The sequence below is a fragment of the Myxine glutinosa genome, chromosome 5 (assembly GCF_964187855.1).
Source record: "Myxine glutinosa chromosome 5, kmMyxGlut1.1, whole genome shotgun sequence".
Taxonomy (NCBI): domain Eukaryota; kingdom Metazoa; phylum Chordata; class Myxini; order Myxiniformes; family Myxinidae; genus Myxine; species Myxine glutinosa.
In genome coordinates, this window is record NC_136265.1 from 72972070 (window position 1) to 72998883 (window position 26814).

The 26814-nt window shown below is 47.4% G+C and overlaps 1 protein-coding gene across 1 annotated transcript; it reads left to right on the forward strand.

The window, feature by feature from the left end:
- The first annotated feature begins 1071 nt into the window (after positions 1-1071).
- On the forward strand, positions 1072-26265 carry LOC137427446 (translocating chain-associated membrane protein 1). Its single transcript, XM_068116956.2, has 11 exons — positions 1072-1302; positions 4158-4221; positions 7763-7878; positions 8605-8718; positions 8812-8870; positions 9192-9276; positions 16677-16747; positions 17304-17408; positions 21171-21272; positions 22149-22303; positions 22730-26265. The coding sequence occupies exons 1-11, from the start codon at positions 1183-1185 to the stop codon at positions 22795-22797; spliced, it is 1059 nt and encodes a 352-aa protein (XP_067973057.2). The 5' UTR covers positions 1072-1182; the 3' UTR covers positions 22798-26265.
- The last annotated feature ends 549 nt before the right edge of the window (positions 26266-26814 follow it).

The window sequence follows — 26814 nt, forward strand, 5'->3', positions numbered from 1 at the left end:
GTAATTGTGGGGTATTGGCAGGGCTGGTGGGTAGTGGTAGTTTGAGTATGCATGTAATTGTGGGGTATTGGCAGGGCTGGTGGGTAGTGGTAGTTTGAGTATGCATGTCATTGTGGGATATTGGCAGGGCTGGTGGGTAGTGGTAGTTTGAGTATGCATGTAATCGTGGGGTCTTGGCAGGGCTGGTGGGTACTGGTAGTTTGAGTATGCATGTAATCGTGGGGTCTTGGCAGGGCTGGTGGGTAGTGGTAGTTTGAGTATGCATGTCATTGTGGGATATTGGCAGGGCTGGTGGGTAGTGGTAGTTTGAGTATGCATGTAATCGTGGGGTCTTGGCAGGGCTGGTGGGTAGTGGTAGTTTGAGTATGCATGTAATCGTGGGATATTGGCATGGCTGGTGGGTAGTGGTAGTTTGAGTATGCATGTCATTGTGGGGTCTTGGCAGGGCTGGTGGGTAGTGGTAGTTTGAGTATGCATGTCATTGTGGGGTCTTGGCAGGGCTGGTGGGTAGTGGTAGTTTGAGTATGCATGTAATCGTGGGATATTGGCATGGCTGGTGGGTAGTGGTAGTTTGAGTATGCATGTAATCGTGGGGTCTTGGCAGGGCTGGTGGGTAGTGGTAGTTTGAGTATGCATGTAATCGTGGGGTCTTGGCAGGGCTGGTGGGTAGTGGTAGTTTGAGTATGCATGTAATCGTGGGGTCTTGGCAGGGCTGGGGGGTAGTGGTAGTTTGAGTATGGATGATATAGTGCAGGTTTGATGGGCCACATGGCCTCCTCATTCTAATTACGTTATTCCTTTTCATACGTGGATACAACACAGACATGTTGGGCCGAATCGTCTTTAATTTATATTCTCACACGTCATAACAAATAAATTACTTTGACAAAATAATTTAATTTTAACACGTGTTCAAATTTGGAAGGAACGTTCAAACCCTTTTTGAATGTAACGACGTGACGCACGCACGATTCCCCATTGGTTGAAAAGCGCCACGACGCCAAGTGGTTCTGGGATCCAAAGCCACGTCTGCGTTCTGGCGACTTTTGTGCCGCTGCGCATGCGCGCGTTGTCGATAGAGGTAGCACATGATGTCAACGGAGGGGGCTGAAGGCTTGTCGCGCATGCGCAGTGGTATTGTACGGGTAAACGCGCGACCGTTGTTACGGTGCAGTTCGCATTATGGGGTTAAAAAAGAAAAGTAAAAACCCAGCGGTGTTTAGTCACGAGTACCTCATCCAGAACCACGCGGACGTGTTCTCCTCTCTCGCCTTGCTCATCGCAGTGGGACTCATGTTTCGCGTGAGTTCGAACCCGCCGCTCGTCACACCTTGCCCCACCGAGCGCTTAGGAAAGTCCGTAGGCCCTGCGGCTATCGGGACACCGCGGTGCTGTTTCCTGGACCCGTTTCGGTGTTTTCAACGTCTGTTCGAGGCAGGCCTGTTTGTCCCCCTATTCGGCCTTGTTCGTTGTGACGTCCAAACATGTGGTTTAATTACCTTCCCGTGCCAGCTGGCGCCTTGAGGTCTCCCCAGCAGTACAAGTTTACACTGCACCGAACTCGCGTTTCACCGAAAGCTTCCCCTGCAAGGTGTTTAACCAGCTACCTCGCAGTACTGGATGTGGCACGGGCGTGATGTACCCATCTGGTGCCCTCCTGTGTCGGGATGTGGTACGGGCGTGATGTACCCATCTGGTGCCCTCCTGTGTCGGGATGTGGCACGGGCGTGATGGACCCATCTGGTGCCCTCCTGTGTTGGGATGTGGCACGGGCGTGATGGACCCATACGGTGCCCTCCTGTGTTGGGATGTGGCACGGGCGTGATGGACCCATCTGGTGCCCTCCTGTGTTGGGATGTGGCACGGGCGTGATGGACCCATCTGGTGCCCTCCTGTGTCGGGATGTGGCATGGGAGTGATGGATCCATCTGGTGCCCTCCTGTGTCGGGATGTGGCACGGGCGTGATGAACCCATATGGTGTCCTCCTGTGTCCTCCTGTGTCGGGATGTGGCACGGGCGTGATGGACCCATCTGGTGCCCTCCTGTGTCGGGATGTGGCATGGGAGTGATGGATCCATCTGGTGCCCTCCTGTGTCGGGATGTGGCACGGGCGTGATGGACCCATCTGGTGCCCTCCTGTCGGGATGTGGCACGGGCGTGATGGACCCATCTGGTGCCCTCCTGTCGGGATGTGGCACGGGCGTGATGGACCCATCTGGTGCCCTCCTGTGTCGGGATGTGGCACGGGCGTGATGGGCCAACCTGGTGTCCTGTGTCGGGATGTCGGACGGGCATGATGGGCCAACCTGGTGTCCTGTGTCGCGATGTCACACGGGCGTGATGGGCCAACCTGGTGTCCTCCTGTGTCGGGATGTCGCACGGGCGTGATGGACCCATCCGGTGCCCTCCTGTCGGGATGTCACACAGGCATGATGGAACCATCCGGTGCCCTCCTGTGTCAGGATGTCACACAGGCATGATGGACCCATCCGGTGCCCTCCTGTGTCAGGATGTCACACAGGCATGATGGAACCATCTGGTGCCCTCCTGTGTCAGGATGTCACACAGGCATGATGGACCCATCCGGTGCCCTCCTGTGTCAGGATGTCACGCAGGCATGATGGAACCATCTGGTGCCCTCCTGTGTCAGGATGTCACACAGGCATGATGGACCCATCCGGTGCCCTCCTGTGTCAGGATGTCACACAGGCATGATGGAACCATCCGGTGCCCTCCTGTGTCGGGATGTCACACAGGCATGATGGAACCATCTGGTGCCATCCTGTGTCGGGATGTCACACAGGCATGATGGACCCATCCGGTGCCCTCCTGTGTCAGGATGTCACACAGGCATGATGGAACCATCCGGTGCCCTCCTGTGTCGGGATGTCACACAGGCATGATGGAACCATCTGGTGCCATCCTGTGTCGGGATGTCACACAGGCATGATGGAACCATCTGGTGCCATCCTGTGTCGGGATGTCACACAGGCATGATGGACCTATCCGGTGCCCTCCTGTGTCGGGATGTCGCATGGGCATGATGGACCCATATGGTGCCCTCCTGTGTCGGGATGTGGCATGGGCGTGATGGACCCATACGGTGCCCTCCTGTGTTGGGATGTGGCATGGGCATGATGGACCCATACGGTGCCCTCATGTGTCGGATGTCGCATGGGCGTGATGGACCCATCCGGTGCCCTCCTTTGTTGGGATGTGGCATGGGCTTGATAGACCCAACGTGGGGGAACATCACGTGATCAGTACGAGGATTGTTGAGCATGTACACCACGAACACAAACATGCCGAGGGGAAGAACGCTTGTGCTCCTCCTGACATGGGGAACACTAAAATATATGTCACAAAACGTTTGCTCCAAGGGATTGTGGGATATTGGCGGCCAGTGGGAATTTATCACCTCCGCCAACGAAGTTGGACGAGGTTATGATCTTTTTGCATTTCCTGCAGAGTGCTTGGGATCGAGGAGAAGTGGTGGCCTAAACGGTCACTTCCTCATGCGTTCTACCCCAGAGTCATCGGCTCGGGGAAACTGCATAGCCAGGCAGTTATGCCAGAACGCATTCCTCCGCTACTCCTGGCCACGCACCTGACCGTGGACCGCTGTTCATATCGGGTCCGGCCGGCCTGACCTCGGTGTCTCCGCGACCTCTTGAGTAAAGAGAGCAAGCGTTTGTAATGGCCTGCAATTTTGAGTTGTGTTATCGATCTCGAAGGCCTGAAGTGTGTGTGCGTGCGTGCGTGTGTGCGTGCGCCGCCTGACATGACAAAAGCAAGATACCAAAGCGCCTCTGACACCGACTCTTAACAATGGCTGCCATTATTGCACTTCGTTGGAGCTCTTCTACACAAAGCGACACGTTGCTGTCTTTCTTATGGCTTACAGAGCGGCAGGGTTTCGCACCGAGGTCGGCCATCCCGGTTACCTGGTCCCATTTTTTGCGATGCTCCCTTGATGCTCACCTACTCTTCACGGAGGACCCCGAGAGATGTTCATCGTCCACCAGCTAATGCTGACGTTCGATCGGAGTTTATGTTGATGGAAGTTTGTGATTCGTTGGGTTTGCTGGTGAAATGTTTTATTCCGAACCGATCTCTAATGGATTACCTCATCTCTCACTATATTTTGTCTTCCCAGGCCACTTCCTCGATATCAGCCATGTTTGTGGCCTTGCAGTACAACATCACCGTCGCCGATGAAAGTAAGCTTTTGGAAGGTTTCTTTTTCCTCCTGCTGATGTCTTTCCTCGACTTCCCTGATTTATTGGTGCCTTGTCAAAGATGGTATTTTGTAACCTTGATTACAAAATATCCGTTCACCCCGTGTCCTCTTTTTTTTTCTTCTTTTTTTTTGTATACAAGATCGACGCTCGTGTAAGAGCCAACATTAATCACACAAAAAAACGGACACATAAAACATATAATAAGGGGAGCGGTAGACAATATGGGGAGAGAGGGGGAAGCACACAAACACATCGTTTGAGAGCAGGGACCGGGAGATCTGTGGGAGGGAGAGGGCTTTAGGGGAGGAGGCGTGGGAAGGGGTGGGAGAGGTACAAAACACATGGAAACTGCGAGGACTTCCAGGAAAGAAGTCGCTATTTCAAAAAAGTGGATCTGGGGTGAATTAGCGGGGGTAGAAAAGATCAAGGTTTTGGATGGGGGAGGAAAAGAGATGGTGGTGAACAGCTGTTTTAAAGACCTGGAGGGAGGAGTGGGATTGAAGAGAGTGAGGGAGTTTGTTCCAGAGGCGGGAGAAAAGAGGAATGAAGGATTGAAGGTGAACAGAGTCTTGATTTTGGCAATTTCTCCAGAAGAGGGTTGCTGGCAGATCTTCTGCGACCTGTAGGAATATTTGGGGGACGGAGCACAGATAGAGCTGGGGGAGCAAGGCCGGAGAGGAGTTGGTAGAAGACAGAAAGACCACCAACCTGCCTGCAGTTTTGAAAGGCCCTCACAATCAGCTTCATCGCAGGAGATTCCAATGATTCTGAAAGCTTTGGTTTCAACAGCGTGAAGACGATCTAGGTGTGAGGCAGGAGCACCAGCCCAGAGGGGAGAACAGTATTCCATTGAGCTGCGGATGAAAGCCTTGTATGTGGTGAGGAGCTCAGGTGTGCCAAGGAAGGACCTCGCACGACGGAGCATGTCCAGTCGACGACTGGCTTTGGAGGCCAGCTTGGAAATGTGGTTTTCCCAGGAAAGATCATGGCAGATAGTGAGACCCAAAAGCTTGAGTGACAGAACTTATTCAAGAGGATTGTTCAGAAAGTAGATGGGAGGGTTGTCCAGTCAGTCTTTTCAGAGAGACATAGTAAGAGTGTGAGATTTCTTAGGATTGAAAGACATTTTAATCCCACGGTTCCCGCCTCTCATGACATTGTGACGGCACAATGCTGCACGGTTTGCTTCTTGGGCAGTTTATTGTCCCCCGTCGCACCGTGGAGCGAAAGGGGGACTATGGTTTTCCCCTCCGTCCGTGTGTCTGTACGTCCGTCCGTGCGGGCGTGCATGCATGCGGGCGTAAGCGAAGGACCGCATTCGAATTTGGGGTGTGGGTGCAACCCACGTCAAAATCCAAGGTGGCCGCCGCCATGTATGTCTGAACCTTGTGAGCTGAATATCTTTAAAAATAAGCGAAGTACCAACTTCTAATCTGGTGTGTGGGTGTATCTCGGCATAAGGAAGAACGCTGTTGAAAATTGGGTCGCCACGTCAAAATCCAAGATGGCCGCCACCATATATATGTCTGAACCTTCTGAGCGAAATATCTTGAAAAATAAGCGAAGTACCAACTTATAATCTGGTGTGTGGGTGTATCTCGGCATAAGGAAGAATGCTATTGAAAATTGGGTCGCCACGTCAAAATCCAAGATGGCCGCCGCCATGTATGTCTGAACCTTGTGAGCGGAATATCTTGAAAAATAAGCGAAGTACCAACTTCTAATCTGGTGTGTGGGTGTATCTAGGCATAAGGAAGAACGCTATTGAAAATTGGGTCGCCACGTCAAAATCCAAGATGGCCGCCTTGCGTCTTCCACTTTGTCAACTCGCATCACTTCACTGATGTATGTGGTGGCGACCTAGGCGTAACGCTTGTTTAATAGGATAATGCCACAAACTTGATGGATCACCCTCCATTATAGGTCCTTGTGACCAAGCATGAAGCCCTTGGTAAAAGATGTGTTCACATCATTGGGGGAGGAAGTAAAAAAAAAATTTTTTTTTTTTTGTCATATTTTCACAGAATTTTTTTTTTCTCGTACTGAGCTTCATGATTTTTCTGTTCAATTCTTGCGCACGTTTTGATACTAATTTTGTAAAAATCGGTTCTACGATTACCTTGGCATCCAGCCCTTCATCCAGGGCTGGATTAATATATTAAATTCATAACATCATAGGTCACATGATTTGGCAGCCATATTGGATATAGCCCTAAACCTTAAAAAAGCATCTTCTCCCAAACCACCAAATTGTTTGACTCGAAACTTTACATGTGTGATTGGCTCGGCATGGTGATTAAAAGTTGATCACGAAAATATAATTGGTCACATGGTGTGGCAGCCATATTGGATTGATGGACTTAACAAATATTAAAAATTTTAATATCTTAAACCGCTTACCCTATCGATGCTAAATTTTACAAATATCATCTAACACCATTGTTGCATATCATTTGAAAATGATCATGTCATAGGTCACGTGGTTTGGCAGCCATCTTGAATAGAAAAACGAACCTTATCCGATCAACACGAAACTTCACCAATGTGATCCCCGACACATACATATGCAGAGTGTATGTTTTTAAGGTCATCTGTCACGTGGTGTGGCAGCCATATTGGCTTGAAAGCCGATATTTAAAGAAATCCCTTCTCTGAAACCGCTTCACCGATCGATGTGAAACCCGTCATGGCAGGTGAAAATGTGATAATTGAAAACGGCTGAAGGGATTTAAATCAAACTTGTTTATTTTTAGGACAGTGAACAAGGGCATCTACCCATTGTGGGACTATGCGGAGGCATATTGGCGACAGTCGCATTGCTCTCGTTTAAATATCATGCTATATTTCGTTTTTGGTCCTATCACTTAAAAAAAAAAAAAAAACTTATCCGGATTCGAATCTTCACTAAATTTGAATCAATTATTCCTTGTCATACATCTAACTTGTCCACCAACTGGCTGTTGCTGTATGGCGCTGGCAGGGCTCCCCAGGCTGTGTTGTGTGCAGCTCTCCCATTTTCATTATCCAGGGTTGCTGTGCTGTGCTGATGGCTGTGCGTTCGCTTCCTGGGAGGGCTATGTAGAGGGGGGAGGGAGGAAGGGGAGGGGAGCGTCTCGCCTGTGTGGCTTGATGGTCGCTGTCATGTCATCCTTCGGTTGTTTCATACGAATGTAAGACAGGCTACCAGAGGCATCTATAAAACCTGCCTCCTCTTTTTGTGCCCCAACATTACTTGTTATTGATAGCCGCCTGACTATAGTAGTCGTGTTATTGAGCTTCGCTGAATTGCTTTGAAAGTATTTTGAAAAACGATGCAAACAGCTCAGAAATGACTTTTTGAGGTTATAGTGGTTTTCTTTTTAATGGCATTTAATCTGACAATTCATGGTTCGTGTTCTGGTTGGTTGAGATGTCAGTGATTTATTTTATTTTTATTTTATTTCCCCCCCCCCCCCCCCGTTTTTAAATTTTTAGTTCGATTTTATCTTATTTTGCATGATTTGTTACAAACGTTTTGCAGGTGGAGTGGAGAAGATCGTTGGTTATGGTTCGGGCCCAAAGGACTCAGCGACGGTGGTGTTCTACAGTTTGCTGGTGGTGGTGGTTCATGCCATTCTACAAGAGTATGGTTTCGATGTGAGTATGGATAGGTCACATGACATTTGAATCTTGCACATAGAAGAGGCATTGACAGGTCGTCGTCGACCATGAAAGATGTGCGTGCCTCGGCCATCAATGGCTTTGTTCCTTTGCAAACTGGAGCTGTTTCTCATGAAGAGTGCATTCATGCATGCTCCTCTTTGTCGATGTATTTTGAAAGGGGCATGCCGTGCATGTAATGTTCGGCCTTGATTCAGCCTTGTTCGGTTCGGCCTTGATATGTAACCCTGGTTATATTAATTTTCAGGAGTGATCGTGGCAGCGTTCTGTCATCTATACACCGCCAAAATAAAAGGATGACCAAATTGTATAATAAATTGAGGTTATTGTGCATAATTTCGCTCGCTTTTGGCCTGAGTTTTTAAGGCTGTAAAAAAAAAAAATAAAAAAAAAAAATAAAAAAAACCTTTTTTCTGCTTTAGTTTGAGTTTCTGAGTTTTTAAGGCTGTATCGTGTGAAAATACAGAAAGGTCGCCTGTCATTTTTTCGGGCTTTTCTGCTCAGGTATTCCGAAACGTGCTTCTCACTGCAGGTAATTTTTCTCATTCATTTATTTATCAGAAACTAAAAACTCAAAATCCATGATGCACAATTGTGCCATGATTGAGCCAAGGGCAGTCTGACGCCGTTGTCGGGAAAGCGCCGAATGATAACGCGAAGATGCTGAGACTGATGACAGATCGAGTTTGTCGGTGTGTACAGAAGCTGAATCGGCGGTTACATCTGTCCAAGGTGAAGCAGAACCGTCTTAGCGAGTCTGGGCAGTTGCTCGCGTTGTGTGCAGCTTCTCTTTGTGGCGCTGTCTTCTGCTTGCCGGTACACACACCATTATAACACTTCGTCAATGCAATCGATACTTTGGCAAGTCAAGCCTTCTACCTGGCTTATCTTTGGGTGCTGTGTTGGCAGGAGGGGCTCTGGAGCCGCCCAGCAGTGCTCTGGGAAGGTTTTCCGCACTCAATAATGCCGTGAGTATATCCCAAATTTATAACCCCCAGCTCCTCGTAATTGATTTGTGAGAATTTTTGGAACTAAACGTACCTTCGAAATTCTGTTGTGTTAACACTCTTCTCATTGTAACTCAGTGGGTTCTCCTTGTCTACTGTCTGTCTGCATTATCCGCATATGCAGGGTCCTGCATCGTAGCGTACACATGCATTTATTTATTAATGGATATGAATGGACAATGGACAAAGACCTTCTCCACACGATAGATAGGGCCTACCAAATGCCCATTTTGCCGTTTGTTTTCCCATCCGTTTTTCTCCTTCCCATTCCGCCCCTTGAAGCTTCCCGGTGAAGTTGTACTTCATCTGCCAGCTTGCTTACTGGCTGCATGCCGTGCCAGAGTTGTACCTTCAACGTGTGCGGAAGGTATGCCCCGGCCTTAACCCACCAGCACAGGCCAAGCTATCCATGTTAATTTTCTGTTGATAGGGGAATGTTTTCAAATCCATTGTACAGATGGAATTTACATTGATTGCAACAGGGTGGTTTCCATGTAATTGTGGGGGGTTGGGGAGCGGGTGGGGTTCGCTGGGATAGAAAAGATCGTGGTTTGGGATTGGGGACGATCTGAGATGGTGGTGAACAGCTGTCTTGAAGACTTGGAAGGAAGAATGAGATTATAAAGAGGATGTGGAAGGTGCTTCCACATGCAGGAAAAAAGAGGAACGAATGAGTGGAGGTGAGCAGTGATCCTAGATTTGGGTACAGCGCATTCAGAAAGTTTCAGACCCCTTCACTTTTTTCACATTTTGTTATGTTGCAGCCTTATGCTGAAATCGTTTAAATTCATTTTTTCCCTCATCAATCTACACTCAATACCCCATAATGACAAAGATAAAACAGGATTTTAGAAAGTTGCAAATTTATTAAAAAGAAAAAACTGAAATATCACATTGACATAAGTATTCATACCCTTTGCTATGACACTTGAAATTTAGCTCAGGTGCCTCCCATTTCTCTTGATCATCTTTGAGATGTTTCTATACCTTCCGCAAGGAGACGTTGGAGACGCAACTTCCGGTCCCTCGAGCGACGAGGCTTGCTTCGATCTCTCCACGGCATCAAAGTTTGAGTGTTTTCCCGTTCGTGTCTTTGTCAAATTTCCGCTGGGTATTTTGTTGTGTATGTGTTATTGTGTGTTTCTATTTGGTTTTGGTTTTGTAGTTGTTGCAAATTTGTGTGTAATTAGTCGTTTTTTTATTTGCGCCGCGTGCGCGGCCTGGTCTCTCCCCGGGCTCCACCCCCCCCCCCCCCCCCCCCGTCAGTGTTTTGTGAATATGGGTTCTTTCCTTCATAGTATTTGCTTGTTTCTTTGATTTTCTTTTCTCCCCCCTACCTCTCACGAACATCTTACCCTTTGTCCAGCGTTTTGAAGACAGAACAAACAAATAAACAAACAAAAAAAAATTCTATATTAATTCTTTCTCTCCTCCCGGACACGTGCTTGTTCGCTCTCCTCCTCGTCTCGACTTGTGCCCCGCCCCCTATATCTCGTTTTTCTTCCACATCTGCTCCTGCTTTCTCAAATCCATGTTCTCACTTAGAGACTTTTCCCAGATTGTTTTTTCATGGTTTTGTTTAAATATTATTTAAATATGTTCAAACCGCAGCCGTGATGACGCCACCCCCCCCCACCCCCCTACCCCCCCCCCCCCCCCCCCAGAATTTCCATGTTTTAAACGTTTCCCAGTGTCTACCCTGGATTAGAATAGGTACACCGTATCCCTGCTCAGAGGGTTGGCTCAGAGATGACTCAGATGACTGAGTTCTGAGTTCCGCAGAATCTGGCGTAAGAGATGACTCAGAGGGTTGGCGTCAGGAAGGGAATCCAGCCATGAAAACATTGCCTCAAAAAGAGAACCATGACAATTACAACTACATATGGGCAGGGTACAGCCCGAAGTGGAGGTCGGTTTCTGAGGTTTGGGACATGGAATGTAGGGACAATGACAGGGAGATCAGGAGAAGTGGTGGAAGTATTGGTCAGAAGAAGAGTGGACATATGTTGTGTGCAAGAGACGAGATGGAAGGGAAGTGGTGTGAGAATGGTGAAGGGTAGGCAGGGACAGAAATACAAGTTTATGTGGCAAGGGTGCCCGGAGGGGGTGAATGGTGTTGGTGTCCTGTTTTCTGAGGAGTTTGTAGACAGTGTGGTGAGTGTGACTCGAGTGAGTGATAGGTTGATGATGGTGAAAATGATGATTGGAAAGCTCTTGGTGAACGTCATCTCGGGATATGCTCCGCAGGTTGGTCGAAGCGATGAAGAGAAGGACAAGTTCTGGTGCGCGATAGAGAAGCTGATGGAAAACGTGAAAGATGAGGAAGTTGTTGTGGTAGGAGGAGACTTAAATGGACATGTGGGAAGGAGTATGGATGGTTTTGAGGGAGTTCATGGGGGTTACGGATATGGTGTGAGAAATGGAGAAGGTGAAAGGATTTTGGAGTTTGCTGATGGAGCTGATTTGTTGATTTGTAATACTCAGTTCCAGAAAGAGGATAATAAGCTTGTTACATATACGTCAGGTCGGTCGACGACAACCGTTGACTACCTGATGGTGCGTAGGCGAGATAGGGGGTGCTTCTGGGACACAAAGGTGATCCCGGGGGAGGAGGCTGTTTCACAGCACCATTTGGTTGTCTGCGACATAAGGGTGAAAGGTGCGAGGAGAGCTCGGCGGGTGAAGTACCAATCGAGAATGAAGGTGTGGACATTGAAAGAGTTGACAGTAAGGGAGGCATTAAAAGAGAGGCTGAGTAGGGTCGAGGATGATGTGGTTGAGCTTGAAAGTGGTTGGATGTCAATTAAAGCTAGTCTGTTGGGAGCCGTTGGTGAGGTATGTGGATGGACAAAAGGACCACCGAGGCACTCGGAAACATGGTGGTGGGATGATGAAGTTGGAAAGAGGATTGACGAGAAGAGGAAGAAGTTCAAGGAGTGGCAGAAGGCGAAGGGTATGGGAGCAGAAACAGCAGAGCATGAAAGTTATAAGGCAGCCAGGAAGGCTGCAAAGAAAGAGGTAGCAAAGGTGCAGGAGGCATGGAGGAAAATGTTAGGAGAACGCTTGGATTCGGAAGAGGGTCAGAAAGCAGTATTCAGGATTGCAAAGCAGATAGCGAAAGAGAGGTGTGATGTGATGGGGGTGAGTTGCTTGAAGGATGAAGTGGGACAACTCGTTGTCGACCCAGATGGAATTAAAGGAAGATGGAAAAGATATAAGGAAATGCTGTTGAATACAGAGAATGAATGGGATGGCAACATAGAGAGTAACCCAGTTTTAGGACCGGCAGAGAAGATAACTGAGAAGGAAGTTGAGGAAGCGATAACAGCAATGAAGGGTAGAAAAGCGGGAGGGCCGACGGGAGTTGTGGGAGATATGTTGAAGGCAGCAGGAAGTTGGGGTGTGAAGAGAATGACAGAGATCTGTAATCTGGTGTTGAAAGAAGGCCGCATTCCAGTGGATTGGGAACTGAGTACCCTCGTCCCTCTATACAAGGGGAAAGGTGACCCTCTGGAGTGTGGCTCGTACCGAGCGATAAAGTTATTGGAGCATGGAATGAAGGTATTGGAAAGGGTGTTGGAGAGGAGGATAAGGAAGAAAGTGAAGATCGACGAAATGCAGTTTGGATTTATGCCAGGAAGAGGAACGACGGACGTGCTTTTCATTGTGAGGCAGTTGCAGGAGAAGTACATGGAGAAGAGGAAGAAGTTGTTTCTTGGGTTTGTTGATCTGGAGAAAGCATTCGATAGGGTTCCACGCAAAGTATTGACATGGGCATTGAGGAAGTTAGGAGTGGAGGAATGGTTGATCAGAGTAGTGATGGCAATGTACAAAAGAGCGTGCACAGCTGTAAGGGTGAAGGACGGGAACAGTGGTGAGTTTGAGGTGAAGGTGGGAGTGCATCAGGGGTCGGTACTAAGTCCACTACTATTTGTAGCTGTGATGGAGGTGCTGGCTCAGAACGTAAAGTAGGGTTTACCGTGGGAGTTGTTGTATGCAGATGATCTGGTGTTGATTGCGGAAAGTATGGATGGACTGAAGGAAAAGATGAACAAGTGGAAGGAATGTATGGAGACAAAAGGTCTGAAGGTGAATATCGGAAAGACGAAGGTGATGGCAAGTGGTAAAGCATGTGGTGAGGTGGAAAGAACTGGGAAGTGGCCCTGTGCTGTGTGTAGGAAGGGTGTCGGAGTGAACTCCATTCAATGTACAATGTGCGCTGAGTGGGTTCATCAAAAACGTAGTGGTCTGAGAGGGTCATTAACCAGTGTGGCAGCTACATTCAAATGTAAGGTGTGCACAGAGGGAGCTGCAGATGGAGGAAATGTTGAGTTGGATCTTGGAGACGGCGTGAAGCTGGAAGGTGTGAAAACATTTTGCTACCTCGGAGACATGCTGAATGGAGAAGGTGGATCAGACTTGGAAACGGTTGCTAGAGTGAGATGTGCATGGAAGAAGTTTCGGGAACTGAGGGACATGCTAATGATGAGGGGAGTGTCGTTGAAGCTGAAGGGAAAGGTGTATGCTGCATGTGTGAGAAGTGTTATGATTTATGAGAGCGAGACATGGGTAATGAACGTAGAGCAGCAACGAAGGTTGGAAAGGGTGGAAATGCGAATGGTTCGACGGATGTGCGGAGTATCGTTGAGAGAGAGGAAGACAAATGATGAATTGTGAAAGATGATGGGAATAGAGCCTGTGATTGATGCTGTGAAGAGGAACAGGTTGAGATGGTTTGGTCATGTGTTGAGGAAGGATGAAAGTGACTGGTTGAGAAGAGTGATGGAAATGAATGTAGAAGGAAGTAGAGAACGGGGAAGACCGAGAAAGACTTGGCTAAAGATGGTGGAAGAAGAAATGTGGGCAAGGGGGTTAACAAAAAGAGATGCAGAAAATAGGGCAAAATGGAGAAGATTGTCATGGGGACTGCAGGGCTAACCCCCGCTCTAGTAGGGAGGGTGGCCTTTAAAATGCATGTTGTTGTTGTTGTCTACACCTTGATTGGAGTCCACCTGTGGTAAATTCAATTGATCGGACATGATTTGGAAAGGCACACACCTGTCTATGTAAGGTCTCACAGCTGACAATGCATATCAGAGCAAAAACCAAGCCATGAGGTAGAAGGAACTGCCTCCATAGCTCTGAGACAGGATTGTGTCGAGGCACAGATCTGGGGAAGCCTACAAAAAAAATCTGCTGCATTGAAGGTTCCCAAGAGCACAGAGGCCTCCATAATTCTTAAATGGAAGAAGGTTGGAAAAACCAGGACTCTTCCTCGAGCTGACAGCCCGGCCAAACTGAGCAATCGGGGGAGAAGGGCCTTGGTAAGAGAGGTGACCAAGAACCCAATGGTCACTCTGGCTGAGCTCCAGAGATCCTGTGTGGGGATGGGAGAAACTTCCAGAAAGGCAACCATCACTGCAACACTCCACCGATCTGGGCTTTGTGGCAGAGTGGCCAGACGGAAGCCAAACAGTTCAATCTTGGTTTCAACAGACCACAGAATCTTGTTTCTCACAGTCTGAGAGTCCTTTAGGTGCTTTTTTGCAAACTCCAAGCGGGCTTTCATGTGTCTTTCACTGAGGAGAGGCTTCCGAATACTTTCTGAATGCACTGAAGATTTACCAGAATGGGGTTGATGGTGGACTGTGTGTAAGGATGTGGGGGATTAACGCACATAAACAGCAGAGGGTTCAAGACTAAAGAGAAGACGGTTGAAGACAGAGAGACTACCGTCCTGTCTCCGATGAGAAAGTAATAGCCGCATCGACTCAGCCTCAGCGTGGGAGATTCCAATAATCTTGAAGGCCTTGATTTCTATGGCATCAGACTGAGCAAGGTGTGACACATGGGAACGCGCCCAGAGAGGAGAGCAGTACGCCATCAAACTCTGGATGAAGGCTTTGAAGGAGTTCAGGTGGGGCAAGGATGGACTTTGTATGACTGAGGATGCCCAGTCGGTACCTGCCTTTGGAGACCAACTTTTATGGCTGATCATGGCTGATAGTGAGACCCAGGAGTTTGAATGACTGAACTATCCCAAGAGGATTGTTAAGAAAATAGATGGGGGGGGGGGAGGATTTGCCAGAAGTTGTCATTTCGGAGAGATATGGTGAGAGTGTGAGATTTATCAGGATTGAAAGCCATATTCCAAGTGTTTAACCAGCTTGTGGTTGTTTTCGAACGACAGAAGATAGGGAAAAGGAAGCAGCAGCCTGCCTTTCTGAAGAATGAGGGATGTCACGGCAGAGGGTGGAGTCATCAGCAAATAGATAAAGTGGATTCTTCCAGAGAGTCGGAGAGATCATTGATGAAGATCAGGAATAGGACTGGGCCCAGAACACTGACTTGGGGCACTCCAACCTTGACAGTGCGAGGAGATGAAAAGATTCCGTTGCGAGCCACACGTCGGCTACGAGAGTAGAGAAAGTCATCAAGCCATGTGTGGAGTTGGTCCTGGATGCCATAGGCAGAGAGTTTGGAGAGTTAGGATGCCAGACTATCAAAAGCACGAGATATGTCCAGAGAGACGGCCCTGATCTCATGCCTGACATTGAGGGCCTCCAGCCATTGTTGGGTGAGTAGAAGCAGCATGTCCAAGGTAGACCTCATCTGCATCCAAATTGTTGATCTGAGACGAGGTTGTTGTAGAAAAAGAAGGATTTCATATCAACTTTGATGATGGATTCCATGACCTTGTTGATGATTGGAAGTAAGCTGATTGGTGTGTCGTTATTTGGGGGTTGTCAGAAACTTCTCCACCTTCTCAGGTGCAAAGGACACAAAGTGCAGGAGCCGTTGGGTATGACCAGGAAGGAAGTGTACTGAGATTGAGGAGTAGAGACCTGAAAATGTGCCACAAGGATTTAGATGAGGGAGACAAGTTTGAAAGTTCATTTGTTTTATACCGTTTTCTGGCTCTCCTGAGAGTGGGTACACACTTGCGGATTTTTTTGTAATGAGTTGGTATTTCCATCGGTCATATTTGCTTCATAATAGGGAAATGAAATTTGTTTTGAGGCAAATGCCTTACCAGGGGATTCAGTGTACTATGGGCGGCAAGACGAGTATGATACTTGAAGACAAGGTGGGATGAATCTGTGCACGAGAGGGAGCAGGTTTCTGTGGAAGAATTCTCAGCTGAGTTAACATCAAGAGCAGTAGATAATAGATATGGGAGACCAGTTCTGAAGAGAGATGACTACTTGTGGGAAATTCCAGACTCACTGACGTTGACTCCCTCCACTCATCCCATGCTCATCCTCCGCACTTGGAGATCGTGTACTCTTCCTAATCTGCAAGATATTTTTTTTGTGCATTATAAGAAGCAGTGAGTTCCACCTTTCGGAAGAATATCAGAAGAGTACTCGATCGCCAAGTCCTGGTCAAAGTGCGAGGAACTACCAGGAGATTTCTGTTGTGGGTGAAAGGTGCAACTCGGTGAGGAACATAACAAGGAAGCAAATAATTTTTGTTTTGTCGGTTATTATCCTCCTGCTTAAACTGTCGACCGCCACTCTTAGGTTTCTCGTTTGTGGAACTGTCTTCCCAAGAGTTGCAACACCCAATTTGAAACGGGAAGCGGAGATCGGGCAGTGACCCCTGAGTTTAATTGTATGGGGTTAAAGCCTTTTCGAGAACTGATTGGAGGGGCCCGATAACTTTTAACCTAGGTCTTGACCTTTTGTACGCTGATGGACCAGATGATCTGCAAATAATAACTTGTAACTCAGAAGTCTCTTTTGTTTTTTGTTTGTGTGTGAGCAGGAGGATATTTTGGTGCAAGTTCAGCACATCTCACTGTACATGTGCCACATCCTCGGAGCCTACGTTCTCAAGTACGTCGCACACACAACTCTTTGGGAGGGGGAGGAAGAGGAGGAGGGGAAGAGGGTGATTGCCACGGGCCGCTCTGTACGCCATTATGCCACGGTCCACTTCAGGATTGCCTGGCATCGTAATCTTGCAATTTGAACGACGCCCAATTTGATTCCTGACACTGTGTGCCAGCAGGATGTTGCATCTTGGAAACATCCTCCTGAGGATGACAATATAAAGCCAGCTGTCCCGTCTGAATTTAGGTCATAGAAATTAAAGATTCCCGCCATAGCTTTTGAAAATGATTCTCTCCTTGACGTTTTACCTTTATCGAGGATTTCCCAAGGAAATAATCTCGGCCCAAAAATCTTCGGCACCCGGAAACTGCAATGGATGGCAGACAAATAGGATGTTTTGGAAAATACGTCGCACTTGAATTCCTACCAGCTGTTCCGTGTTTTCTCATGTGTTTCGGTTGGTTGATTTTTTTATTTTTTGCATCGAGATTCCAAGAAATTGTCGATGTTTAAAATCGCTGAATGCGTCTTGCTAATCCTCAGCCATCTGTTTTTCCAGCTTGACCCGGCTTGGTGTGGTCCTGCTTTGCCTTCATTATGCTCCTGAACTGCTGTTCCATTCCGCTCGATTGGTGCACTACCTGTCGGGCAAAGCTCACCGCCTGTAAGGTTTTGGACAAACCGACGCCGGCTGATGCACAGATGTAACCTCTGTTTCTTTTTGTCACTTGCATTATTGGGTAAAATGCAAGGGGCATAGAAAAGGCCCATTTTGTAAGGGTATGTGCCATGTGGCAAAGTCGAGAAAAGAAGGGACATTCCATAGCTTGTAGAAAATGCCAAACAATACAAAATAAGGGGCATTCAAAAAATCTCGAGTGCATGCTGGACTACCCTTGTGTTCTGAGGAGGAACCAAGTAATGCTCGAGAAAAGTTAATATCAAGGGGTACCAATTTGATTCATTCACCTGCATGAAGAAGTAAATGTATTTTATTTCCCAGATGTAGGGTGCCCCTTTATATTCATTCTTGTATTTATAAATATTTAATTTTAAAGCAAAAACGATAGCACTTCGGTGGAATTTATTTCAAAGCCATTAACTAGACCTATTGGCTGATATATATTCCAAGCTTCAGCTAGCTTCTATTTGTAATCCTTGAGATATGAGCGCCAACACATTTTGGACGGACGGACAGACAGACACCAACTTGATGTTGAGGGTTTTCTAAATGTATAAACGGACGTTGCTGAAATTTGAACATATTACCTCGTCGTACAAAGTATTTACTTCTGAAATTTGCAGCCTATTTCCTCCAGTAGAAGCCGAGAAACGCATTTTCAGTCCCCATGTTAAAGCTGCTTACAGAGAAACGATCCCTTATTTAAAGGGAGGGACGCTTTGTGCCTCCCTTTGATATATTGGTTGGTCTTGCGTTAGTCTGTCTGTTTGTCTGTCTTGCTTTGTCTGTCAATCGCCTACAGGTAACAATTTTAAACCGATTGTCATGAAACTTCACCAGATGGTAGAGTTGGTCATAAGGAAGAAGCCTATTGATTTTGAGGTCAAAGCTCAAAGGTCATCTTGAGGTCGAATTTCTACAATTATCATTTTTCATCCGATTGACTTGAAAATTAAACAGCAATTACGTAGTGCATCGCTGATTTGGGACACCAACTATTAAAAAAATCAAAGGTCAACTGTAGGTTAAACTTCTGAAATCGATTTTCATCTGAAAAAAAATCCTCACTTTTTATCCTATAGACCTGTAAATTAAACAGCAATTTCATCGTGCATCACTGAATTGGGAAACCAACTATTTTTGAGGTCAAAAGGTCGAAGGTCAACTCGAGGTCAAACTTCTAATATCCATTTTCGTCTGAAAAATCATTAATCTTAATCCGATTGACCCAAGCTTTGATTAAGATCATCAATTTTAATTTTGATGAAATGGACAATTTGATGTATCCATGGCAACTTTGTATTTTGGGGAGGTGGATTTTGCAAATTTAATGCTCAGCATGACGTCTTTCTTTATTTATTTATTTATGTCTACATCAAGGCTACGGTGACATGCACATGTGCAGCTTTACACCAAAATGAGCACAGTCGTCTTTGCGAGCGTGTCCGTGCCATGAAAGCCCGATCTCGTTCATGTATTCATTATCCAGGATATAACACACCATTGTTTACAAGAGCTAGTCGGGAGGCGTCACACAGGTGAAAGTGATTGCTGCACACCGGGCATGAAGACAAAATTGCACCTTTGTATTTTCTACGGTGGTGGGTGGTTCGTGTGCAGCCACCAGGCTGCTGGTTGCATCATTTTCAGTGGACGAGTCTGCTGCTGATGCAATGCCTCTCAATCACCAGTTATCTGGTACTCATTTTGCTGACCTCGAAAGGATGACAGGCTGAGTCAACCCCACCTGGCGTTAATTCAACAGGATTCAAACTCGGGACCTTATGATCCCAAGTCCGCCGCCCTAAACATTAGGCCAACACCAGGTATTTTTCTACGGTGATTTAGGCTCAAGAAAGAGCTTGGAATTCACAGGCAACCGGCAAAATTCGCCAATGGAAGTTCTTCTTTGCTCAAATCGATCAGGCCGCCCTTGAGTGAGGCAGGTTCGTCTCGGTGGTCGAGCCCTGACCAGCGGTGTGTTGCACGGCTCACACTGTGCTTTCTAGATTTGAGCTGCAAATTTGAGTTTACCACACTCAGTGGTGTATTGCTTAGAGCGTCCGCTTCTCATCTGTGGGATGGGTGATTCAAACCCCGTTTGAATCGTACCAAATATTTTTAAAATGGGACGTGATTCCTTGCTTGACGTTCAGTGAATTGACGATCCCCATAGGTTGGCATCCATGGGTAGGAGGAAATTCCTCCTGAAGAAATGTTCTGCTAAGTGCTGTGAGAAAGGTGGCACTATTGTTGTAATGTCGCTGGTACCCAGAATGCCCTGGGAAAAGAGGGCACTTCCCCCAAGCTTTGTCTCGTCTACTCGCCTTGGATTCTGTAAAAAGGTTAAAAAAAAAAAAAAAAAAAAAAAAAAAAAAACACAGGTATGCGTGAACTTCATCAGCATTGCAGGGTTTTTAGGCCTTTACGAAATTGGGTCAGAAATTCAAGAAGGTTGAACCATGGTGGGTGTGACTTTAGTTACAGTGATGACATGTTCTGGATGATGTACCCCTTGAAACATTTGCCGATGTGCTGCAAGAGATTCTTGGGACCATGTTGTGTGGAAAATTTCACAAGAAGAGGCCCACGTCATCAAGCGCACAATACCTCACCGCATAGAGGCGAGTCAGGTCTTGCCTGTTGACGTTGGCAAAAGCTCCTCTTGGTACGACGGTCTGTGATTTTTAGAAACCCCATCTCGAAAGACGTGGCATCCATCGCAGATCCGATAACTAGGTCCACCCATTGCTAAGGAGCACACTGTATGTTGTATGTATATGTTTCACAGTTGGTAAGGTTGTGTGGTGACCACATGTATGCACGAAAGGCATACGTGTCGTTGCTATCGCCTTTAACCTGTGATGCTCTGTGCACACCATCCATAGTAACAGGAGATAACTGTGTGGAAGATGGTGAAGCACACAATGAGGGAACAAAAATAAATAAATAAGGTTTGTTTATATTTTCTGGGACACGTGGGCAGTTCCACAAAATATAAGATGCAGATAAAAAATATATAAAATCCCGTAAGATGCTGATAAAGTGACGGAAGTTGATCGAGGTTTGCTAACCGTCAAACCGCCAAGGTATGCTTGATACCGCCACCCACGTTGGGGTGCACATAATCATAACGTGGGCTCTGCAACGGTTCAACTCTTGGTGGTAGAATTACGACGTTAGTGCAGGGCTTGTATGATGGCCTGGTGGTATGCACATTTGCCTCTGAGCTGTCTAGCATGTGTTTGCATCCCGACGCGCAGCTATAAACCGTCGTCCTGGTGTCTCGCAGGCAGGACAATTCCTCAATGTGTAAGCCGTCCCTCAAACCGGGCGTCAAGTCTGCCAGCATTAGTTGGTGCATATTGAAGGCCGAACGATTTCCTTCACAAAGAGTGGGCAAACATTCCTGAGCAAATTTAACATTCCTGCTCTAACCTGCAGGGGGCACTGCAGCAGCGGCACAGCTGAGACGCCAGCAAATTGTGCTATGTGCTGCATATGAGGAGAAGAAGAAGAAGAAGCCTGTGCTGTGTGCAATTGGCCATTAATTAACTAAATTAAAGACGTTCTGTTGCGTCATTTTGTGCAATGGCGATGGTGACCAGATGCCATGACATGATCCTTATTAAATGCAGGCCACCGTTGTAAATCTAACGCTGCAACACGTTGACGGCAAAGATAATCGTGGGAAAGAAACTTTGGAGGCTTTTTGAGATTTTTCTTTTTGCCACCTCTGCATAGGTTTCAGCTGTGGGTCGTCGTCTTTGTGACCGTTCGGCTACTTTCCATGACGCTTGCTGTCCTGACCATCCTGAGCCTTTCTACTGCTCCGCTATTGCTCAGGTATGCCCACCACTTGTCCGTGCAGTCGCACGGCATCACGATGTAGATTATGCAGTACCCCATAGTTTGGCACTTACTTAAGGGCCTTAGTTTGTGCTACGACAAACTTGCCATTCCCACGTAGCTCGGCAAACGGTTCCGCCGTCCAGAGGTCGGAAGGAGTCCTTTACTCTCTCTGGTATCGTTTACCTGAGCATGCTTTCGGCGACGGCCTTCCATCTTGAGTTTCAAGGAAAAGCTGCGTCTGGCCCAGAATGAATGTTTGACCCGAGCCTTGCTTGAAGGATCCCAAAGGGGAGGCTTGGAGTCTTTTGGATCCCGTTGAATTGCGGATGTCGATTTTTATGGTTTGCTGCAGAGCAGTCACACCTGCACCATGAACAGCTTTTCTATTTCGGCTCCGTCGTACATCGTGCCCGTCCAACGTATGGTGGTCACCTGAGCTGGCTCGGTTCTGTTTTTGATTCCGTGTAAGAGAACCAGCGACAGGAGAACCTTCGGAGGCAGTTGCGCCATGAGCTTCCTGGAACATCGGTGAACCTATCTGGTTTGATGTAAATTTAAGGAAAGTATTTCGGAATTGGGGAATTGATGCGTAAAGTTGTTGATCAAACCGAGCTCGTTTCTGAATCGCCAAGTTGCTTTGGATTGTGCAGTCGGCTCATTCCTTGACCGTTCAGGAAGGGGGTCATCTACCTGCCCTTCCTGGGCTGGAATACATATCAATAAGTTCGGAGATAGCTGTGTGCAGGAAATTGAGGTTGCCAAGGGGGAGCTCCTTGTAATTGTTATCTACGGTTAGCGATTAATAATTATTTGCTGCTCGGCTTTTCCTTCGACTTGTGTTGTAGCAAGAACCCTGTCCTGTGTGTGCAGGGCCCTGGTTCTCGGCATCGTCTGTCTTACCCAGGCCTGGCTACTCTGGCACTTCCTGCGGTTGCAGATCAGCCGCTGGAGGGAGGCCCGATGGGCCGCTGCGCCAGTTTCCACCAACGCCACGCACGCAAAGCAACGGCCGGCACGCAAAGATGGTGAGGGTTTTTCTTTCTCGCCTTCAGTTGGTTTGTGACGTGTGTAGTGACCGCACAAAGCCGCGACGTAAACAGAAGCTGTGGAATTTTGGAATGGCCGAAACTTTCTTGCCGTGTCCACGTTGACCAAGAGTCTTGGCCAAATTTTCCACTCTTGAGCAAGCGTATTACCAGTTCATGAATGAGAGCGATCCTGGAATTTACTGTATCCGTGCATGGGCGCAACACGAGCGCACCTTTATTCAGACTTTGTTTTGCCGGCGTTTTATTAATGCCGAGCGAGGACTCGGCGTGATATTGATGTCAATTTTTTTGTTTCAACATTGTTCTGTCGTTCTTCCCATCCTCCACTCCCATTGCGTCCTATCCCACTGTCCTTATCCATTTCCCACCAAACCCAACCATACCTGATCCGAAACCCAACAGGGAAGTCTCACAACGGCACGGCACGTGTTGAGCCTGCGAATCAGCTGAAGAAGATAAAGGCTCGGTGAAGGGATCCGATGGGTTTAGGGAGGGTTGGTGCGTGTTCTGCTGGAGGGCTACGCCGATGGTTTGGCGCCTCCAAACGTACTTGCAAAACTGTCGTAGGTTATACGCATGGCGGGAGGGTGTTCTAAAGGTCCATTTACATATTGAGTACATACAACTGGCCCTGTTGACTGCCCCTCCTTGTTCTCCCACCCGCCCGTCGCTCAAGCCAATTGCACACCCCTTCCCTTACTCGTGTCTTACCAAATCCTCCCACTTTTTAGGCCGAAGGCGCTGGAGCCATTATGTTGTTGGGTTGCCTGTGCATGCGTGCATGGCAGATTTTCGTTACCACCATAACTTGTCGACCACTGAATGGATTTCAAGCAAACTTGGCACAAGTATTGACTGCGATACAAAGATGAACTGATTCAATTTTGGGCTCAACAGGTCAAAGGCCATGTGCCCTTTGAAAATCATTTTGCAGATCATAACTCGAGTTGGAAGCATCTGATGTTTTCTCTCGACACCTTTTAATGTCTTTTTTTGGATTCAAACATAACAGCGGGTTGACTATCACGGGTGGAGGCATATCCGTTAACGCATTTGCGTCAAATTCTATTTGATTTCCCTTTACCTCCCTGGCCCAGCCGTGTGTACTTAATATGTAGAGGCCCGAAATGGAATTGGGGCGGGGTGTATTTTGCAGAGGTCAGATGGTAAATTTTTGGATTGCATGAGTTTTTGTAATGCTCCAAGTTTGTTAAATGCAAGCTTCTCAAATCGTGGGGGATTTGAAATTGTAAGGGGTTTGAGTGAAAAAGGGAGGAGTCGTATGTTTATTGCTTTAAGTATTTGAAATGTGAAGATCCGCGCATGTATGAACCTAAAGTATTAATTTGGTGCAAACTGGTGGATTGCCTTGTTGCTGACCACAGCTCAACGTCCGTTGACCTCATAAGACGCGACGGTTGCCATAAACATCCTCTACCCTCACATCAATCTCAACGAGGCCCGTTCCACATATGAGGTGCATCTTGCGCCTGGTTCTCCGTAATTCTGACCTTATCGGCCGTGTTCTGGTTGTTGCTTCTGAAACCACTCTCCCCGGCATGACTCGATGCATGATTGCCCCGCTGTGTTGGATGTCCGTGCCATCTCTCTCCTCTGTACGGTCGAGTCGGCTCGAGCACAAACGTATCTTCGTCATCACTTGTACAGGCTAGGCCAAGACTCTTATGGTTAAAAAATATTTTTGAAACGATTAATTTTTCCGTAACTTGCTATTACCCAAAAATTTTTTTTACACGTTTTGAGAATATAATGCTAGAGCACGTATTAATCGGTTATCATCCTCGTGTGTTCCCACGCATATTTCCCCGAAACCCAAGTATGAATACAATTACGTGCCTTCGAATGGACCGTTTAAACGTCGTCTCCATCCAAAAATGGACGTCCCGCGCACTTGATCAGTCGTTGATTCGTAGTGATTGGCAGGTTTTATTTATTTATTTATCATGTTGTGATGACCAACCAATTACACTTGCACAGCCCTCATGGGTCTGAGCCGACGAAAGTCTGTCCTGGAGAGAGAGAGAGAGAGAGAGAGAGAGAGAGAGAGAGAGAGAGAGAGAGAGAGAGAGAGAGAGAAAGAGAAAAAGAAGAAAAAGAAAAAGAAAGAAAGAAAGAAAGAAAGAAAGAAAGACAGAGACAGAGACAGACAGACCTGCTTGTGGTTTACACCTGTTTGCATTGGCTGAAAGGTACCAGCGCATCCATCGGTGGTTGAACTCCAACGTGCCCGATCATTCCGGAGAAGGCTCAATTCCGTTGCGCACCTGCGTTTACCCGTCATCTCGGGTCGTGCGTTTTCCCCCTTTCCCTTACATCCACCCGTACACTTACCCTTCCGTTGTAGAGTTCGTGTCGCAATTGCCTTGCCCTGTCCATGTCTCATGCCGAGTGAACTCGTATCCACAGGCACAACCTATCTGGTGGTATTCATAGCTTGTGCTTTTGCAATCTGAATCCCCGATTTCTTGTTTCTAATAGTTATAGATTCGGTGGTCATTCCTATCGTGTAATTCCAGGCAATCCACCAGTTTGAGAGCTTGTTTGGGTTTGGGAATCTGGTGTTGGATTGCTTTGTTTGAGTCTTCCTGTACTGCTATATATTGTGGGGGAGGAGGGTGATGGGGAGCGATCACACCAGCTTTCTGCTCAATGACGTCACAATGGTGTAACCTTTGTGGTGGGGAAGGGAGTTGGGAGCACATTTTCAACATGCAAGCAAGGCCTGGCAAGATGGCAACAAGGCCTCCTTACTAGAGTCGGGACTGTTACTTTGTATTTTTCAGCAGATAAGCTTGGAAAAGTTTGGGGTTCTATTTGTAGACATTTCGGTTATTTTGTGCGGAGGAGGGGGGTGGTAGGCTAGGAGATTGGGGGAGATCTTGAAAGGGCTTTTACTCGGACTCGCCGGCTTGACTGTTCCGTCGCAGCTCTTATCAATGTGCCTCACACAAAGCTGCTCTGCCTTCAGAATATAGCACAAAGAACGATCTTTCCATCTTTTCTCACTTTATGCAACAAAACCTCAAATTGAATGTCAGGTGGTTGGAGTTCTGCACTCCGCTTACCTTGGCGGGAGGTAAGAGGCTTCTTCGCCCCCAAAGGCTTTACGTGCAGGTGGTTTGGCATGGGCGAATCGGTCCTTCACCTTGGCGTTTCGACGAGAGCCACGGACTGCGTACGCCCTCCGCATGCCGGAGGAATACCCACCTCACGGTTATCGCGACCCCGTGACTGCCCCAGCGGCCATGAGATCGGGCGGGGCGGCCTCGTGTATTGATGGGACGTTGCGATACCTTTGGTGGTTTCTGTGGAGTAGTTCAGCATTTTTTTTTACTCTGTCCTTCGTGGCTCGTGCGCAGCGGCGATTCACCGTCAAACCCCTGCATTGTATATTACACATGCATTCCACTTCTGTCCAGCGACTGCATGCTCCCTCGGTTCCTTTTGAGTGCAAAAGCAAACAATTTTATCAATAAAATGGCTAAGTAAATTTAAAATCAGAAAAACCTTTGGCTTGGAATCTTTCTACCTGTATTCTTGTGCTCTGGGGCTCTGAGTGTGTATTTTGACTTCTTGAAGAGCTTCGATGTGACGTCTCGAATCTGTTTGATGTGACGTCTCGAATCTGTTTGATGTGACGTCTCGAATCTTTGATGTGACGTCTCGAATCGGTTTGTTTTGACGTCACAAACCGGTCTTACGATGCCAGCTGAGGTGGTGCGATTCACTCGGGCAATGCAATCGCTCCCAGGCCCAGAGGCACCTGCCTGTCACAGACAACGTTGTATAACACCTTAATTGTCGATTTAGTTGTCAGACAGGTATGATTGTATTTGTTGTTCTCGGCATACATTACCTAGATATTTACCAGAACTGCTCTTTGATGGTTTATTTAAATACATTTCAAACAAAAATTCCTCTTGATGATTTATTGAATGCCGACTCATGTTCTCTGGCCCTCCTCACTCCTGCTCCTCTGACAACAGCTGCGATTTGCTGGATTGTGACAATCTTACCTGTACACATGCACCTCATCCTGCCTTCACAAAGTAGATAGATCCATCGACCTGGCTGCGATGTGAGAGTAATAGGCCTAGGAATTCAGCTTCGTCGCGGGAGGTCCCAATTATTTTGAGGGCCTTGCTTTCCACGACATCAAGAAGGGCGAGGTGCGAGACGGTACTCCATCAAGCTGTAAATGAAGGCCCTGTAGGTCGTCAAAAGTTCAGACTGGCCTTGGATGGAAAGGCTTTGCTCGACGAAGTCGGCGACTGTCTTTGTCGGCCATCTTGGAAATATGGTCTGCCCAAGAGGTTATCACTGATGGTGAAGCACAAATGTTTGAGTGACTTAGCCTCCAAGTGGTTTGTTTAGGAAGTAGATGGGAGGGTTTGCCAGACGGTTCTTTGTGTGGGGGACTTGGCGGAGATGAAAGACATCCCAAGTATCACACATGACACATAAAA

Coding starts and splice junctions, on each gene's coding strand:
- LOC137427446 (XM_068116956.2), top strand. CDS start 1,183: ATGGGGTTAAAAAAGAAAAGTAAAAACCCAGCGGTGTTTAGTCACGAG. Junction 8,871..9,191: donor TTTCCGCACTCAATAATGCC/GTGAGTATATCC, acceptor CGCCCCTTGAAG/CTTCCCGGTGAAGTTGTACT. Junction 16,748..17,303: donor CTCGGAGCCTACGTTCTCAA/GTACGTCGCACA, acceptor CTGTTTTTCCAG/CTTGACCCGGCTTGGTGTGG.